The sequence below is a fragment of the Paramisgurnus dabryanus genome, chromosome 13 (genome assembly GCF_030506205.2).
Source record: "Paramisgurnus dabryanus chromosome 13, PD_genome_1.1, whole genome shotgun sequence".
In the NCBI taxonomy this organism is placed as follows: domain Eukaryota; kingdom Metazoa; phylum Chordata; class Actinopteri; order Cypriniformes; family Cobitidae; genus Paramisgurnus; species Paramisgurnus dabryanus.
This window is the reverse complement of record NC_133349.1, coordinates 21,985,688-22,004,126: the sequence shown is the minus strand read 5'-3', so window position 1 is coordinate 22,004,126 and position 18,439 is coordinate 21,985,688. Positions and strand designations below refer to the sequence as shown.

At 36.5% G+C, this 18,439-nt stretch overlaps 1 protein-coding gene across 1 annotated transcript; it reads left to right on the top strand.

The window, feature by feature from the left end:
* The first annotated feature begins 49 nt into the window (after positions 1–49).
* Positions 50–18,227, top strand: mrpl13 (mitochondrial ribosomal protein L13). Its single transcript, XM_065261266.1, has 7 exons — positions 50–176; positions 580–703; positions 1,990–2,083; positions 2,277–2,337; positions 5,458–5,544; positions 5,863–5,984; positions 18,095–18,227. The coding sequence occupies exons 1-7, from the start codon at positions 150–152 to the stop codon at positions 18,117–18,119; spliced, it is 540 nt and encodes a 179-aa protein (XP_065117338.1). The 5' UTR covers positions 50–149; the 3' UTR covers positions 18,120–18,227.
* The last annotated feature ends 212 nt before the right edge of the window (positions 18,228–18,439 follow it).

Below are 18,439 nucleotides of genomic sequence, written 5' to 3'. Positions count from 1 at the left end.
GTATAAAATATATTAAAAAAATTACAACTTAAAGTAAAGTTGTTGCTATAAGAAACGGAACCACGTTTTCAGCCCTTGGTCGGGGAAGAAAATTGCTGCTGTACCAATAGAGCCACATTGAGGTCATATCTTTCAAATGCGCATGTAACATGTCTAGTTTTTCAAGATCGGCCCAGGTAATTTGTGTTATTTTAAATGCATTATGGCGCCATTATACTAAGCATGTGCCATCTAGGAAGATGATATGTTGTCAACCGATGTTTACTGTCCTCTAGTATAGTGTTCTTAATCTTTCTGTTAGCCTGTGCATTAAGCTTATGATCATTGATATGAAATACATGTGTAATGCTTGAATTTGTATGACTGGATATGTCACCAGACTGACATATTTAACTAGATTGATAATAAATATGTATCGTGGGATCATGTAATGATAGCCTACGAAAATGTGGGGAAAGCTTTGTCTGTGTAACATTAGTTGACGTTTGACAGGTCGGCCAGCCCTTAGATGTATAATGCATTGATTTTCATTTTACACATGAAAGTCATCACAAACATTTGCTAACTTCTTTTTAAAAGCAATGGGCGACATTTGCAAGATCGTGGTTTCTTATAGACGCCAGGCTGCAGCCTCCAGGGAAGATTGCCACTATGTGTTCAGTGAGGCTTCAAGGCAAACATAAACCCATTTACCATCCACTGAGTGAGTAAACAATTCGTGTATCTGTATTTCTCCCTAGCTTGTGCAAAACTGCTTGCTTTACAGATTATATGAAAATGTAATATCCAAATGGCCACAAGAGGGAAGTAAAATATCAGGGATTACATAAAATATGGGCAGTGATGCTCTGTAAGCCAATTCTATTATCTGTGAAAAACCTGATCAACCTCCCATCCTTTGTTTTTCCCTTCATGTGCACATGTAACCTTTACTGTGACTATATATAACATAACTGAGCTACTGTAGAAGTTTACATATGTGCCTTTATGTGCTAAATGGTTTCTATCTTATGTTATTTAATTTGTAGATTTTGTACATATTGTTATGACCATAACATTTCAATGAAAAGTTGAATCTAGATTTTGTGTTCTCAATCCTTTTCATTTCATGCATCCTCTATTGTACACAACAATATTTGGAGGCTCACAATTTCAGATATTAGAACTTTGCATAACTAGATTTTTAATACAAAAATAACTAAGAAATATCTCATTTTAGATGTTTTAGCTTAATTTAAGGTTTTTTCTTATTTTCTTGAGGCAATTTTGAGGCTCCCATGAAAGTTTTTTTTTAGGCCTTCTACATTGCCTCATACCCCTGATTGAGAAACACTGATCTGGATATCAGTATGTATCTCAGAGACTGAATTGTTGCAAATTAGAATTTATTCTTTCATACCATATTTCTTCCCTTGATCTGAATGTGGAAGCCTGTAAGCATGGCAGCTAATTCCAATGAGATGTAAGATGTCATGGTATAATTGATACATTAGTCTGAAACTGTTTACTGTATGTGTGGACAGCTCATTCACAGTAGAAAAGATCACCTCATACCCAGCTGATGCTGCTTCCTTCCTGAGACACGCTGAGAGTTTTTAATGAAACCCTCACTCTGATAAATGAATAAGCAAAGCAGGCTTAGAGATGAAAATTCCAGGCTTGTGCTGTTATTCTGTCAGACTGCATGAAGGATGGGCTGTGTTTAATGACTGTAATGTAGGACTTTATACCGGTTATGAATGTGTCTTAATGTACTTAATAAATGAATAGATCAGTGTTATAGTTGGTTTTTCCATCACATGGTCATATTAGAGAATAATACAGCGGCCATCGACACTTCATCAGGGATTTTGGTGAATGAATGATGGGGTGTATGTTATGTAATTCATTAGGAATGGTCATAAAGAACTATATGTTCTTCTGTTGGGACCACTGGGAAAGAGAAGATCAATATGCAGATTTAATTATGACCATGTGTCTGTTCACCAGGTGATATTGGAGATCATGTGGTGGTCATGAACACCAAACACATCGCATTCTCTGGAAACAAATGGGAACAGAAAGTGTATTCATCTCACACTGGGTAAATTCGGATAACTGCTTTTACATCTCAATAAGGAAACATAATAACATCTAGACCTTTTATTGGGGCCTTTCTGGGCAGTGCTTTGCTTGACAAGAAGAGGAAATTTGAGATAGGAACCACTTGACTGATGATATGCATGCTGCATGTAATTGAAAGAATTTGATACTAATATCTCCTCTTTTCATCTCAGTTATCCCGGAGGATTTAAACAGCTCACTGCAGCCCAAATGCATAAAAAAGACACAACAGCTGTGAGTATTCATCTCGGAAATTTATATTTCTCTCTTAACAAATATATTTTTTTTGGCAATTTCTACTATTTACACGACACTTACGACTGTCACTCACCTGTTTCTATTTAAATATTTAATAATAGAATTGCCTTGAGGCGGAAGTACATTTGAATATATTAATTTATGTAAATGATGCCCAAATGTTTTGGAATAATTTGAGATAGTGCCAGTTTGCAAAGCAAAATACTCTCTCACAATCAACATGACACTTATGATTTGCATAATTAATGCTGTGGGTGATCGCAGACTCAATATTTTCATCCTTTTATTTTTCCACCCTTTTTATTTTCTCTGCTTATCTCTGGCACTTTTTCTCAGGTCCATTCTTCATACAACTTAGAAATTGTTTTCTCTCTCACATTTTTAATGCTCTTTTAAAGCACAAACACATATTATTCAAAGGTAGTGTTTTCTGTCAGTTGGTCCTCCAATATGCATCTCTACAAAGTGTAACATGCTGTTTAGGTGCTTGCATTAAAATGCATTATTCTGTGTGCGCTATGAATCTCACACTTGTTTCAGGGAATAACACAATATCAGCTGGTGGTCCTGCTGAGGATAGCACTCGGTGAAATAAAAGTGTTGTGGAACTGTAGAAAATGGGATCTGTAAGAGAGGTTTATACCACGGGGCTGTTGAATGCTTTATTCTGATTGGTTGAAAAAATGATCCACGGGTGTTAATAATTATTTTTCTGTAAAACGAACACCTAACCTGACAAATGTCTTAAAATAACTACCACAGCAATGCACCGCTAATGTCGTGCTGCATTACCACCTTGGGTGTCCATTATTTCTTAATAATTCAACGGCCCATCGTCAATTATTCCTTACATATAATTTTATTTGAGTTAAGTTTGTTTTCTAAAATTGCACTGAAAGTTGCACAGTACATACTATAGGAGCACAGAATAGGAGCTGATGGTTCGCACACATATACATGTAAACTGTTGTGATCATTCAGATGAGGTTTGAGTCAAGATATTGATTATACAAAGATTATACACTCATTGCTTTGAATAGAGAACAATGCAATGCGCAATATAGTGACGGAAATCCCGCCGTCCAGTTAAAAGAACCAATCAACTACGACAGGTCTTATGCTGCATTCACACCAGCCACGGTAGAGGCGTCAAGCGCGACTGATTTCAATGCTAATGAAGCGAGTAAACTCAAAATGTTCAAAACTATGTGTAAATAGCGAGTTTTTGGTGCCTCTACCTCAGTGGTCCTCAACTTTTTCAGCGTGCGGCCCCCCTTGTGTACGGCACATTTCTTCGCGCCTCCACCCCAAAGAAAAATAATGACAAAAACAGTTCTAAAACTCAGGATTTAAAAAAATATATATATTAAATTATACAAAGTAGTGCTTTTGGTAAGTAGCCTTATTTTTTTTTTTAGGTTTAATTACACAGAATTCATGATAAATTTATGTATTTTAAAAATATAATAAAACTGGGACCCTCTGGCACCATCTTTGGCCCCCAGTTTGAGAACCACTGCTTTACCGCGTTTGGTGTGAATCCAGCATTAGAAGTCACAGTAGTAAAGTAAGGGATGATGTACAGGCAGCTGGTTGTTATCGCAGAAATAACCACAGCTATTTACCTCATAAGAAAGGTAAAAACACTAAATATTGATTTGAAATATTTTATTAGCAAATTTTTAATGAATGCAGACCTTCCGTTACGAAAACCCATTTGCTTTCGGTTTTAATATGTATCAAAATAATTAAATATTATTCAAAATAAGTTAAATCTGTACAAATTATATTTTGGCAGACGTATGATGGTTGTAATGCAGAAATAAACTACTTAATAGGCCAACTGTATAGTATTTTACACAAGTGTTTAATATTGGTATCGGCCAATAGTTGTCTGTTTAAATCAGTATCGCCCCCCCCAAAAAAAATCATATCGGTGCATCCCTCATATCTGGGACTTACAAACTTGCAAATGTCACAACTGGACAATCGGAATCAAACATTCCAACGGGCAGTGTAATAAAATGCAGATAACAGATTAACTGTATTCTCTAAGTGAATACCTTATTGTATCTGTTGTTATGTAATTATGAAATTGGGCAGTTTTACCCCCCTCTTGTTGAATTGTGTTTATGATTTAAGATGCAGAGTCTTAATTCCATGTTGTTCTGTTTTAACCCCCCTACCTTTTACAACCTTGACCACAGCTTTGCACAGTGACAGTCGAGCGGCGCTTTATTATTTACAGCCCATCCATAGTCTAGGCACGAAAACACTTGACCCCGAATGTGTCTGCTACTGTGCGGACAGAGCCGGGACGACACAAGTGAAAAAGTGGAGCACTACGGTATACCAGAAAAGCTCCTCCGATTCAGTCTGCCGCCCCTCCCCACCTTCACCGGTTTTGTGTCTCATTCCCTGTCATTAATAAGATGAATGCCTGACTGAGGCTGAGTTATTCCGGTGGAGGGAGGACTGTATCAGGGATAATTGTGGATAATGATCAGAGGAAGGTGACAGTTGTGAGGAGTGATCGTGCCTTCAGACAGCTTTTATCCATCAACCATCCGACCCCCCCCCCCCCCAAAAAACCGCCTGATTAATGCTGGAGAGCATTCTGATGAAAGAGTAATGGGGTTGGTTTGGCGTATTACAGGCAAAAAGACTTTGTGCTTTGAGGCTTGTTTTTAAATCCCTCTCTGCTCATGTATTCAGTTGTCGTGTTGGTGTATGCAAAGAGACTGATGTTCATTCTTTTAATGTTTACCTCTTATAAATGGAGTTGGAGAAAAGTGACAGAGTGGTTTTTGAGACATTTGCTCAGTTTATTTGAATTTCAGATTTGACGGGGATGTTATTGGCTTTTTACTTTTTAATCATGTACAAATAACACTAGGGATACGTCTTTAGCTGTTTGATATGATTAAAAAAACTCCCAAGCTGAATTGTGCAGTGTGTTCTGTTTGTTGGGTAACGTAACATAAAGAACCACCATCCCACCCACGTCAAGAGGAAGAAATCTCAGTTTTCTCTCATTGACTAAAACGGTGGCCAGATTTCTGTGTTATTTACAACTTGAATTTTTTTGGGTCACAGATCATTAAACTGGCAGTTTACGGCATGCTCCCCAAAAACCTCACGAGAAGGACCATGATGCAGCGGCTTCACCTCTTCCCAGATGATGTAAGCTTACAGTCGATGCTTTGATTTATGCTCATTGATGTTTTGTCCAATACATGACATGTTTGGAAAGCAAACACATGTCAGCGGGTTTGATTGAATGTTTTTCCTGTTTCTCCTCTAGCCGTCTGAGGATTGGATGTATCCAATTCTGACTATAAATAATAAAATTTCACATGTCTTCTATAACTGCATAAAATATAAAAATAACACCGTAGTAATATCCTACTGCTATATTACTTTGGTGTATCAGGAATGTTTTGAGGGCAATCTGTGAGCTGTGTTTGATGGTGTTGATATATGCTGCATGTCGTGTGCCAGGTACTTCCTGAGGATATTTTGAAGAACCTGACAGAGGAACTTCCCCAACCCAGAGAGATTCCTCGCAAGCTCAGCGAGTACACGCAGGAGGAGCGAAATGCTTTCCCTATGCTCTGGACCCCGTAAGTTTCAACTGTCTTTCACTCTTTTCTCCCTGATTCCTTAAACCCAAAAATGTAAATCCTAATTTTGTTTACTCACTTTAGTGTTAGCTAATGACATAGACTTTAAAAAATATGGACGTAGTGTCCGTGACGTCACCCATTGGTTTGTGAAGGGTCTTTTTGTAGCCAGGTGGCGTTCCAATCACTCACAAATAACTGAAAATGGGCAAAGCGGTGGGTTGTGGGTGCAGCTGAGGTGCCTGGTGCTGAACCACGCCCGCCTTTCTCAATGGTAGTGACAGCAGCGGCAGTTCACCTGTCACTCAAGTGGCCACGCCCTTAATTATGCAGAACTTTTTAATATAATTTATACTACCGGTCTGATGAATGCTTGAATCTGATTGGCTGATGAACGTTTTGAGGTGTGCAATTATTTTCTGGGAAGCGCCCGGTGAACGTAGTTGACCGCTTGAGGTGTGGTAACCGTAGTATAAGCGAATAATTGACTCCGGGCTGTTGAATTATAAAAAAATTCATTATTTTCTAATAATTCAACGGCCCGTTGTCAATTATTCCTTACTTAAACGAATGAGTTACAAAAACCCTCACACCAAAACAATTTTGTACCAGGCTGTAAACCTATTTATTTCTGCTGTAAAGTTGGCCATTTTAATGTGGGGGTCTATGGGATTGACTCCCTTTTGGAGCCCGTCAATGAATTGCAGTTTTAGGGAACACGCCCACATTTTTGGAATTTAGCTTATTCACCGTAACCCCCAGAGTTGGATAAGTCCATACATACCTTCTCATCCTATGTGCTGTAACTCTCTGAAGCAGCCCACGCTAGCTTAGCTTAGTACAGAGACTGGAAGTGAATGGCTCCAACTAGCATACTGCTCCCAATAAGTAACAAAATAATACAAACATTTTCCTATTTATGTGTTGTGGTTTGTATAGTCACACAGTGTACAAATAACAAGGTGATATGAGTCACAGCCATCTTTTAACAGTATACATACTGGGAACTATATTCTCAGAAGATGAAGCACTGCTACTTATACCGGAGTGATTTGCACAACTCTGACCGAACTCTCTGCTCCTCACCAGGGGGCTTCTCAGGTGCTGCGAGCAAATCACTCCGCCCAAGTAACAGTGCTTTGCGTTATTTTGTCACTTATTGGGAGCAGTATGCTAGCTGGAGCCATTCAGTTCCAGTCTTTGTGCTAAGCTAAGCTAGCGTGGGCTGCTTCAGACAGAGTTACAGCACGCACAGAGATGAGAAAGGTATTTATGGACTTATAAATTCCCAAAATGTGGGTATCTTCCGTTAAGTCACGATTCCGTTGTTGCCTTCACAACAGAGTCTGGAAGGTTGCCCCTTGATTAATGCATTCACTTATTTAAAAAATAATACAATCTAAAAAGTTTTAATGAAAAGCATAGAAGTACTTAAAGACGTTAATGGTAGCTCTGCCTTTGTGTGAGGAACAGACGTGACATTTCAGTAATTTATTAATAATCTTTCTCTCCACTGTAGATCTCAGAACAGTTTATTCATGAACAGCTTGAACAGATTCATTTCAAAACAATACACTAGTTGTTTTATTGAGTTAACAGCTCACTTCAGGGAAGGATGAATAATGACTTCTGAAAACAAAATAACAGCACTTGTGACACAAAGATGTATAAATAATGAATCGTTTTCTTTTTTTTGGTTGAATTATTTCTTTAATCTCTCCATTTCTTTCTTGTTATCACTCCCCAGGATTTTGAAGTCTATTAATCGGTGTTGTATTAGATTTAGAGTTTAGCTGAGCTATTCTCCTGAGGAGGGAGAGACAGGCTGATGATCTGATGTTTTATAGGTCATCCGTGATGCTGCACTTTTCTGGATGGATGCTCTGCCGGTCCCCACAATGCAGACATCCAATCAGATTTATGAGAGCTGAGTCACTGCCTCAGCAGCCAGCCAATCAGACACGGCCCACAATAGCAAACTTTTTCGTGCGGTTCTTTTACAGTTGCTTATAAAAACAGTGTTTTCGGACCTTGTTTGTTTTTGGGTATCCCCACGGCTCCATCAATAAGGCTTACGTCATTCACACTCATTCGCATATTCATTAACACCAAGCCAGAATGTGTTCTTCTTGTCCCATTAATTTTAATTGGTTATTTCAACTTGTATCCCCCTAAGTATGTAAACCCTTGTTTAGGTGTCACTGTTTAGGGCAGGGTACTCTGTGTATGTGCTTATTTTTCTGCATTCTAAAGTGGTTTCTTAACCAATGAGAATGAAGCATTTAACAGGCCTATGCTTTAATAACATTAAATAATCATATGAAGCTCTTATATGAAATATTTCCCTTCTTCTGTTTACTTTTTTTAGTCTACTATAGCCAAATTGAGAAAAACTATCAGCTATCGTATTCTGTTATTGCTCTTGTATGAATGATTTTGTAGATTAATAACTACGGCTCTGTATAGTGAATGCCGCTCCATCTGAAAGCAGCTGATGGCGATTTAATACTAATCACGGCTTTACTGATGAAACACTCATGAGAATCGCAGGCCCTAATAGCTATGCATTGTAACTTGTCAACAATCCGTCAAGTCTTATTAAATGCAGAGAAAAGCTGTGTCATGTCCTCCATTTAGCGGTTCACTCATTGATTGATCTGAGCTCTGATTGATTCCCTGGCGACTGAATTGTTTTAATCGTTTATTTAAACTAATTAGATTCAAATAATCTTTCATTTTCGAGTCATTACTGGTTACATTGTGTGTTGTGTGAGAGCGAAAGCGATGTTGAACCATCCACAAAATATAGCTAATATAGCTCTTAAGACAAAACTCATGCGGAGCTCTTCTTTATAAAGTTTAGTCAGCGCGTTACTGTGCCGATAACGAAACAGCGCCACTACAGTGGCATAATGAAGCAACTGCACCTATAAATGACAGTCCACAAAGTGCAAATTAGGGATGGGACGGCATGAAAATTTCATATTATGATTATAGTGACCAAAGTTATCACGGTTATGAATATTATCATCGTTTTGTTAAAATGAGATGGAAATGTTCAAAAAGAACTGATACACACACTGAAAACACTTTTTTTAACAAAAAGTTTTATTTTTGAAAATCACAATTTAATATTTCATGTCCCTGAAATTATTTCTGTGGTAAAAAATAAATAAATCTGTCTAATAAGTTTATCGTGAATGAATACAATACATTATCCCTTAAATGCCGTCTTGTGCAAAAAACTATGTTGCTTGTGCGCGCCTGAGTCAAACTGATGCTGACTGGACAGGATGTACCGTGAGTTTTCAAAATCACGGTAATCAACACGGTTGTAATGATAATTAAATTTTAAACGATATTACTAACCGTCAGGACATTTTATCGTGGTTAATCGCGAAACCGGTAATCGTCCCATCCCTAGTGCAAATATTGTTTGTGTCTTTACTGATATGACCACCTTGCCACCTGACATACATTTCTGCCAAGATCCTGAAAAGGCATTAAAAAATAACTCAAATTGCCAATGCCATACAGCTGCTGTTAACACTTCATAAACCCTTTACATCTCTGTAGATTGTTCTCACCTGTACTCTTCAAAGCTTTTAAAGTATTTTATTGGCACAGTGAATTTCTCACATTGTTCTAGACTTTTTAGTGGAAAACTACTTCAACTCTCTGGCTTTTTATTTGTTTTTCCATCCATTGCATATGAGTGATAAGGACAAGCTCTTTCCGTGGCCTCTATTGAACTTTTATGAGCTTGGCACAGTTGACTGATGATTTCATTATCATCATTATCATACAAGCGTGGCCAGATGAATCTCAAGAAATGAAATGCAGAAATTAAATCTGCTTTAAACCCGCTGTAGAAGATATTGGTGTCTTATAGAAGCTGCTGCCTCACTGTAGGAGATATAAAAGAAAGAAGGAAAAAAAAAACGATCAAAAGCTAAAGGTGTGCAGAAATCTGGGACTGCTGAGGGATTTTTGTATAGGGGAGGGCTCGGAGAGATTTTCTCTGTCTGATATGGATAATGCTTCAATCACTGCAGTGAAATATTGCACTGTCACTTGCCTTTCAGCTTCCAGATTTAAAGCTAAGCAGTGTTATGGTATTACATATATAGGCAGTCTGTTTAGTGCAGAGACTGCGCACTACTTAAATTAGGCATGCGTGTACTGTTTACCAAAGCAAATATCACTTTATTTAAGACTGTCACTGAAATGTATTTGCTTGTGACAAGTTTCTCATATTTATGGTTAGGAAATCAGTTTAAAACCTTAAAGTATTAAACTTAAGAGCATAACTCTTTCTGCATTGTTTGTGCTGTCAACATAAATGATACCTCGAATCATCCGAATAATTGTGCCGATGTTTGATTTGACATTTTCCAAATGTTATTACCAGACTTATTATACCAGACTTATGATGTTTGCGTGGCAAAAATATCTTATATGCTTGTTTTGAAGGAAGTTATTTGTGGGAATTATGATATCATAAAGACCTGAGGCTGGTAAAAACCAGTGTTTATGTCATAGACTGTAAAAAAGATGGATGACGTGTCTGCAAAAGCCAAAATATCTCTGCTGACACTTTTTTGCAGATGATGTCATTTGGAGAGTCTGCAAAGTAGTGATCGTGAGGTGGAGCCGTGATATCAAGGTCCACCTATTTTGGTGTTTGACTTGATCATCGATTAATAGCATCTGATAACTAACTTAAACCAAATTTATTAGAAAAACTAACACTTAAGAGTACCCCAACATGATAAGAAGTAACAAAAATAACATTGTTGGAAAAAATTATTTGTTAAGGTTGGATTGCATAGGTTCACACACAGAGGGTGGAGTTTATGACCTATACTGCAGGCAGCCACCAGGGGGCGATCAACATGTTTTTGCTTCGCCTGTTCACCTTTCAAACATTCGGCGAAATGTTTTTAACTTCCTAGAAATGGACAGTAACTGTTGATTTATGGGATTTTTTTGGTAGTTCTGTAGCAGCTGTGCTTTCCCTGCAGTTTGCCGTGTGATCTTTGGCATTCATGAATACTATTAAGAGCAGCTCTTGAGTCGTGGTTTGATCAATAGCCAACCAAAAAATGCTGTCGGGAACACGTATATGTGGGCAGTGGAGATTGGTTAACTCCCTGTGTTCAATATTTCTAATACCTTTCCTCAGTGATGTTCATATCATTTCCAGTAATATTTCCCTCATGCCCCGAGCTCTTTGAATCGGTACTCAAAGCGCATTAGAATATATATTATCCTAAATAACAAAGACGTCATTTTGTTATTTCTAGCTCGAGATGTAAATGCACATTGTCTGAAATACATAATTGTATCAGTCGCTGTTCCTCAGGGTATCGTTTTAATAAAGCCATGGTTTGATGTCAGTGTTGGCTTTCATATGGGATTTTTTTTTTTTTTTTTTCGGTTTTAATATTCCCTGTAAGGGGGGGGGGGGGTAAAGAATGATGCATTGACTGTGTCAGGATACCAGTATTACATACTTTCCCTTGCGTGAGGGTGTGCTTTTCAGGCAACTTTAGGTTGTGCTTCATTTAGAAAGTGTCAGACTTTGTTTCAACATCATTTATCCCACATTGTGATTTCTTATTGATCCTTACAGCAGCAGTTCCAGTCCTGAAGGACAACTATATTGACCTAAAAAGCTGTTGTTATAATGTACAACACAGGGCAAAGTGGATATTTGCGGGGTTTTTTAAGGATAGGTATCAGGTTATAGGAGCCAGAAACTGTGAACTGTGATTTACTGTTCATTACATAAAATCATCCTAAATAATGTAAAGAACATTCTGCGAAAATATAACCTTGATATCTTTAATATTGACCAAGTCAAAAATTGAAATCAATTATTGAAGTCAACAATTGCACAGCTGGGAAACAAAATCTGTGGTCTTATATAGAAATTTAGTTTTTATGACATTACTACCCAATTTACTGTGGTCTAGTTGGGGGCTCTGTAAAAGTTTTACAATGTTTTTTTCCTTTTGGTGAAAACTGACAGTGCCATTTTATGTGAGCAACATTTAGGTGCATCCCATAGCACTTGCAAGCATGAGGTCACTGTATGATCTTGCTTTGAACATTTCTAAGTTCAAACCCTTTTAATAAAAACAACCATATGAGCCTCTCCACGGTTTAGTTTGTCATCTCCATTGTATTAATTTACAAGAGCCGTCCCTCCTGAGGAGGCGCATGGAGCGTGTAATTAAAACATATCAGTTGAAATGAGACAATAATGAGATAATGAGACAGGCAGATCTTCGGTAATTAAGCACCATGATGTTTGTGTAGTAGTATTGGATTGGCTGATAAAAGTTGGTGGGTCAAATTCCCCCCGCCCCCTGAACAGTCCGATCACAATCAAACACAGCTGTTATAAATATAAAAATAAAAACGATTGCCGTAAAACGAACTTGCTCCCGCATTTATAGGATTTATAGGGCATTAACTGGGCAGAAATTGGATGTGCCTGCAGTAATGGCTCAGAGATTTTGGCAGGCTTTGCTTATCGGACTTCAACAGTAGTAATGTACCAAACCACACCTCTCTGCCCTTCTGTGCTAAGGGGTAAGAGAGCTTAACCTTCTCTCTCTCTCTCACTCTCTCTCTCTCTCTCTCTCTCTCTCTCTCTCTCTCTCAAATGGTTCTTTAAATAATTGTTGAGAATTACAGGCTTCAGTGTGAATGCAAGTTAATCAACAAACACATTGATTGATTCTGGGATCTGTGCGCTCGGTGTAAATTTTTGTTTTGTTTGCTAATATTATTAACTCATTAGCAAACTTAAGATGACAGGAATGTTGACAAGATGTTGCTGTTTGTTTTTTTTACTTCTCAACTACATTTATGCTGTTTTTGTGGAAATTTTGAAGTTTTTTTTACCTATTTACTGTACAATTACTTAACTAGGCCATAAATTGGCTTATGAAAATGAAAAAAATTACTTAAATGTCGATCTTAATTAAATCTAAATTGTTTGTGGACATTGCTCTGTGTGTTACCGTGGGTCTAGTTTGCCGCTTGAACATTTTGAGTTTACGCGCTTTATTTGCGTGTGAATTTCTAGTCATCGAGACATTCATGCAATAATTTGCGTCATGGTAGGGGCTTCTGGGACTCCGCTCCCTTCCTGTAATCACGTCACTACTAGAGCAAGCTCCTGATTGGTTAACGCGTTTTTCCGCCAAAGTTCACATTTTTCAACTCGTGCATTTGCCGCGGCAATGCTCAAATTCGCTCCATTTACATGAACGAAGAGGAATCGCATCTACTGCGCTGCGCTAAACGCCTCATTCGCGCTGCAAGACCTCCAGACGCGCGTCAACGCATCTTCACATTGACTTAACATTGAAATCACTTGCGCTTCGCGCCTCTACCACGGCTGGTGTGAACGCAGCATTAGGGATAGAATACTGACTTGGTTTATGGAAAAACTTTAGAAATTATAATTAAAAAAGAGAGTGCAATGACCACATATAATCAATAGAGGTCCATAGGGACTCATTTCATTTTCACTTAATTTTTCTTGATGCTTCAACTTCTCCTCACTTTATGATATATATTATGTGAATATATATATAATTAAACATTCTGAAATACATAAAAAATTTGTGTGTGTATGAGATGGAAAGTTCGTTCCACTTTTTATTTATGCTCCAGAACCAGACCTTGGTTTATAGGTAAAATCTTTCAGATTTATTATAAAATTTTAAATGTATACTTAGATAATTTACTTTTATTTAATTTTTTTTGACAAACAAAATGAAAAAAAAACATTCATTTCATTTTCCCATTCACTCAAAACATGTGTGTATATATATATATATATATATATATATATATATATATATATATATATATATATATATATATATATATATATATATATATATATATATATATATATATATATATATATATATATATATATATATATATATATATATATTAGCCTTTAGAACAACCAAATCAAGCTCAGTCTTTTGTGCATGTTTAGATAGATTATTTAAGAAAAGTCATAGCTTTATGCCTCTGAGATGAAGGTAACACTTAAAAAAATGAAGGACCCCAAATTAAGTGTTAAAAGTTCATCTAAGCCTAAACATACTTCACATAGATCATTTCAGCTTGTCTGTTTTTGGTCTCGAAAACCCTCAACCGACTTGCATTGAATGTTCAGCATTCAAAATGTAACTGAGAGCAATGACTGGCTCTTGTCTTGTGTGTATTTAATCATTCAAAGCAGTCTTTGGCAATAGAAAATCAGCTTGGATGCGGCATTTCTTTAACTCAAGCCTAAAACCTCATTCTATTAAAGTGGAGCAGTTTTAATGAGAAACTTTGCTCCCAGCATGCAGTGCTCTTCAGTCTGCAATGAGACTTCCTTTGAATATAATGATAGTTTCCATTACTGTTGTTGTCTCAGAAATGACTTCACCAGGCATAACAATAGCTAGTTTACATGAAAAATCTAACACATTACCATAAGTGATGCATTGGTTATTGATCCCAGCTGATGTCAGACCTGCTCAAGGCCAGTGGCTTGTGTTTGTTTGTGTCTGCCACCACACAGTAAGTCGAATATCTGACTCACAAAAGCTGATTGGATTTAGTGTTTAAATAATGCATTGGCATTATTATTAAGCTATAAAATACACTGCATGCTTACAGACAGCACACCTGCAATCATATAAAATGCCACACGGTGATATTTACAAGGTATAAACTGGAATGAGTACTTGATTTGTAATGTACAGATTTGTTAAGTTGTTGGTTGTTTTCACAGTGCAGCACAAACAGGCTTAATGGTACGTGCACTGATGCCTTAACACAGATTTAAGTCTAGTAGAAATCCAGAGGGACTGTGATGTTTCTCAAATGAATGCTTGCCATTTATTATTTAAATATCTGCCAAGACCGAGCAATCCCCTCTCGAAATGTCTGAAATGTTTGATCACTCTCAGAAAGAAGATAATCTCTAATGTCGTTTGAATTTTAATCATTCAAACACCGTTTTCTGCATTTGTAGGATTTATCTGCACGCATACTTCATGAATCTCTTTGTATTTAACATTTTCATCAGTTTCCTAGAAACGCTTGTTTTATTTGATGTGGAGCAATGAAAGTGGCAAGTAATGATGTTAACATGATAGCGTTTTACAGAACCATGATCAAATTAAAGACTGGCAGGCAATTCAACGTATTCGGATACAGGCAGTGCTTTAATTATATGATAACACAAGATTTACATACGTCTCATTCATTTTTTCAGTGCAATTCAAAGTGGTAAACAAGGCCATTAAAAATGATAGTAGACAGAATAAGTTTTAGGATGGTGATGACAAGGTGACATTGTTGTTGTCATAGTGATGGATATGCCTGTGAGTGAGGCCCCTAATGTGGTTCAGTGTCATTATTCTGAAGGCCCCTGGGCCCTTGACTTCTCTGTTGCTTTGGGTCGGACTGGACAGCAGGAGAGTAATGTATTATAACCTTCAGATAAAAAACTTTTATATACCAGATAATATTTTCTTTCAGTATATTTATTACTTGTATCTTTGTTTTTGAGTTTATTCATTATAAAATACTGTAACACACGTTCATTTTTAATTAATAATAAAGTTACCAAAAAGGTTTCTATACCATTATGTTGAATTCTGTATGGTCTCTTTGGTGAATTACTAAATTACGATATCATTAAGTGAACACAGTGTTTTAATCTTGTGTGTGTGCAGTAAGCATAAAATAACTTTTGTGTATGTGATTTTATTACTTTTTAAGAAAGCTATATAGAGATAAACCCACTAGTTTCAGAGATGTGAGGTGTGGTCACATATCTCAGTGCTTTTTCTAGCTTTCGTGTGTCTGTCCTGAATTAACAGTAATTATGTATTGAATATATTTACATTTAGGTAACACAAGTTCTTGTTTTCCCCCATATGTCATGACAGTTTTTCTCAGTTGCTCATTCAGATGAGAAATTTGTTTTTCAAAAGACTTTGTTTAACCTTTACATCATCAATTCAGTTGTGCACAACATAACAGCAAATTCTGATTGTTTGGACAAATTGCAAATGCTTGGTACAGTCATGCAGATGATTATGTACAATTGTCTGCTGTTTGCTACATTTTCAATTTCTTATGCAATTTTCATCAAAATACATTATACTGGTTTGTGTTGAATAGTCCAACACCTCAAAACATTTAGGAATTAGTTCATTTTACAAGGCATGTCATGCAAAATTGTTGACCTTTGTGTCGTAATCTGTTACTGTATGTTTTCCATTGTTTTTTTTTTTTGTCTTTTGTAAATTTGAACTGAATTGTAAAATTGCTGTCGAGTAAAACAATTGACATTTCTTATACAGTAGTGTACAGTGAATCGTCTAAGTTTATTATAATTTGTTTTTTGTACTGTAAAATGTAATTTTTTTCTTTTCAAAATCACAACAGGTCTCATTCATGAAACATTTGTAAATATACAAGTAAATATGTGAGTGATTTGCGCGTAAACGGACTGTTTGAAAACTCTTCTCCAGATTCACCAATACTTTGTAAACTTTAGATTTAAAAGTAAAACGTTTGTATGTTAATGAATTCCAGTCATTCGTAAACAGGACGCGCATGCACGCTGATTCACAATTAGCATATTCCCGCCTATGCATTACAGCTACGCAAATTACATATCTAGGACGCCATTCTCTGGTTTGGCTACATTATTTTGCATACATGCATAAGAGATTAATAGGCCTATCAATAAATTAATAATTTAAACTGTGTCCACCAAAGCGTTTCAAGCAAGCTGAAATAATACCTGCTCTTCTAAAAAATACTTGAAAGCGCTTTGAAAGCACTGCACGGTATTCCAGAGATGCATTTGTTGCTATGATTTGGAATATCCACAACATGTTACTAGTATCTTATTTTGAACAATATTACTAAATTTAAAAATGCAGTACCAAGTAAAAATTAACTTTTTCGTTGAGTTGTACAAATATGATGGTTGGTCAATGTAGTGTTTGTCCTACACCTCCTCTATGTGTAAAAAAGGACAGTGACAAGCTCTGTTTTTATCCCAAAGTTAAAGAGTAAAAAAATATAAAGACAGCAGCACAAAATAGATTGTGACTTGTCATTATGATGCATACAGTATTTCATCAAAATGTCTTATTAGTTTGTCTTAAAGAATACAGAACTTTTAGGGGTGGTTTCTCTCGGACAAGGATTAGGTTAAACCAGCACTAGGCTTTAGTTTAATTAGGAAATATAACTAGTTTTAACAAACATGCCTTACTAAAAGCATTACTTGTGTGCATTTTGAGGCAAAACAAAGGGCACTGATGTATTTTAAGATATGTCAGTGCAAGTTGTTTTCAGTTTGGACAGCTCTTAGATTTAGTTTAGAATAGGACTAGTCTAATCTCTGTCCGGGAAAACACCCCTTAATGTTTTAGGCACCATTTACATGTGGTGGGGAGCAGGTGTACATTTCTTTGATACCAACTAACATTTTGAAAATCCAAACATTTTCATGAATCCGCAAAATTTACGCCAGAAAGACTTTACGAACGATTTACACAAAATTTATTTTGCTCGTATTTTATGAATGAGACCCAATGTGTGTAATTTGTTTACAGAAAAAAAAGTGACTTCATCCACAGTTTACATCAGAGAATACTGACACACATAAATATGTACACTTGGTATATTGACAACATAGCTAAACATTTTGACTGTCTTGTTCATGAACAATGACACAAGGACGTGACATTTTGATGGGACTGACATGTTCACTGACATTAGAAAATTACTTTTGAGAGATGAACTAAGAATTTTGAGCAAGTAACAGACTTTTGCAGGGCATCCATGATGTTGTGCAGTTTGTACACATTTTTCTAAGAAATACACTTGTTATTTAGCAAATTTTAAGAAAGTGACTGAGAAAAACTGTAACAACCACTGCAAATATGGTCTCTAAGCTTCAGCTCCATATTTTTTCCTTGATATTTAGATTGTTTTACTTTACATTACAATTCTTTGTGTCTAACCTCTCATTACTGTCCTTTGTGTCTTCACAGGCCAGAGGACTTCAGGATGAAATGAACATCAGCGTGCAGGGATTTTGTGTGTCTCAGTCTGTCCACATGTTGGAAATGTTTTGCTTTTGTATTAATGTCTATGTACAATAAATTAAAGCTGTTTAAATTTGAACACATTGTGGTTGTGGCTTTGTCAAGTTTTGGTTCGATTTAATATATGAATGATAAGCATGTGATCTTTCTAGAGATATGAAATGCTGATTTGTACTTGTGTAATCTTAAACCAAGCTACATGGGCGGTAAAACAGCCATATGTGACCCAGCCTGTGAAAACCCAGCTAAAGTCATTTTTTTGTGATTTTACTGTTTTGTAAAATTATCTAC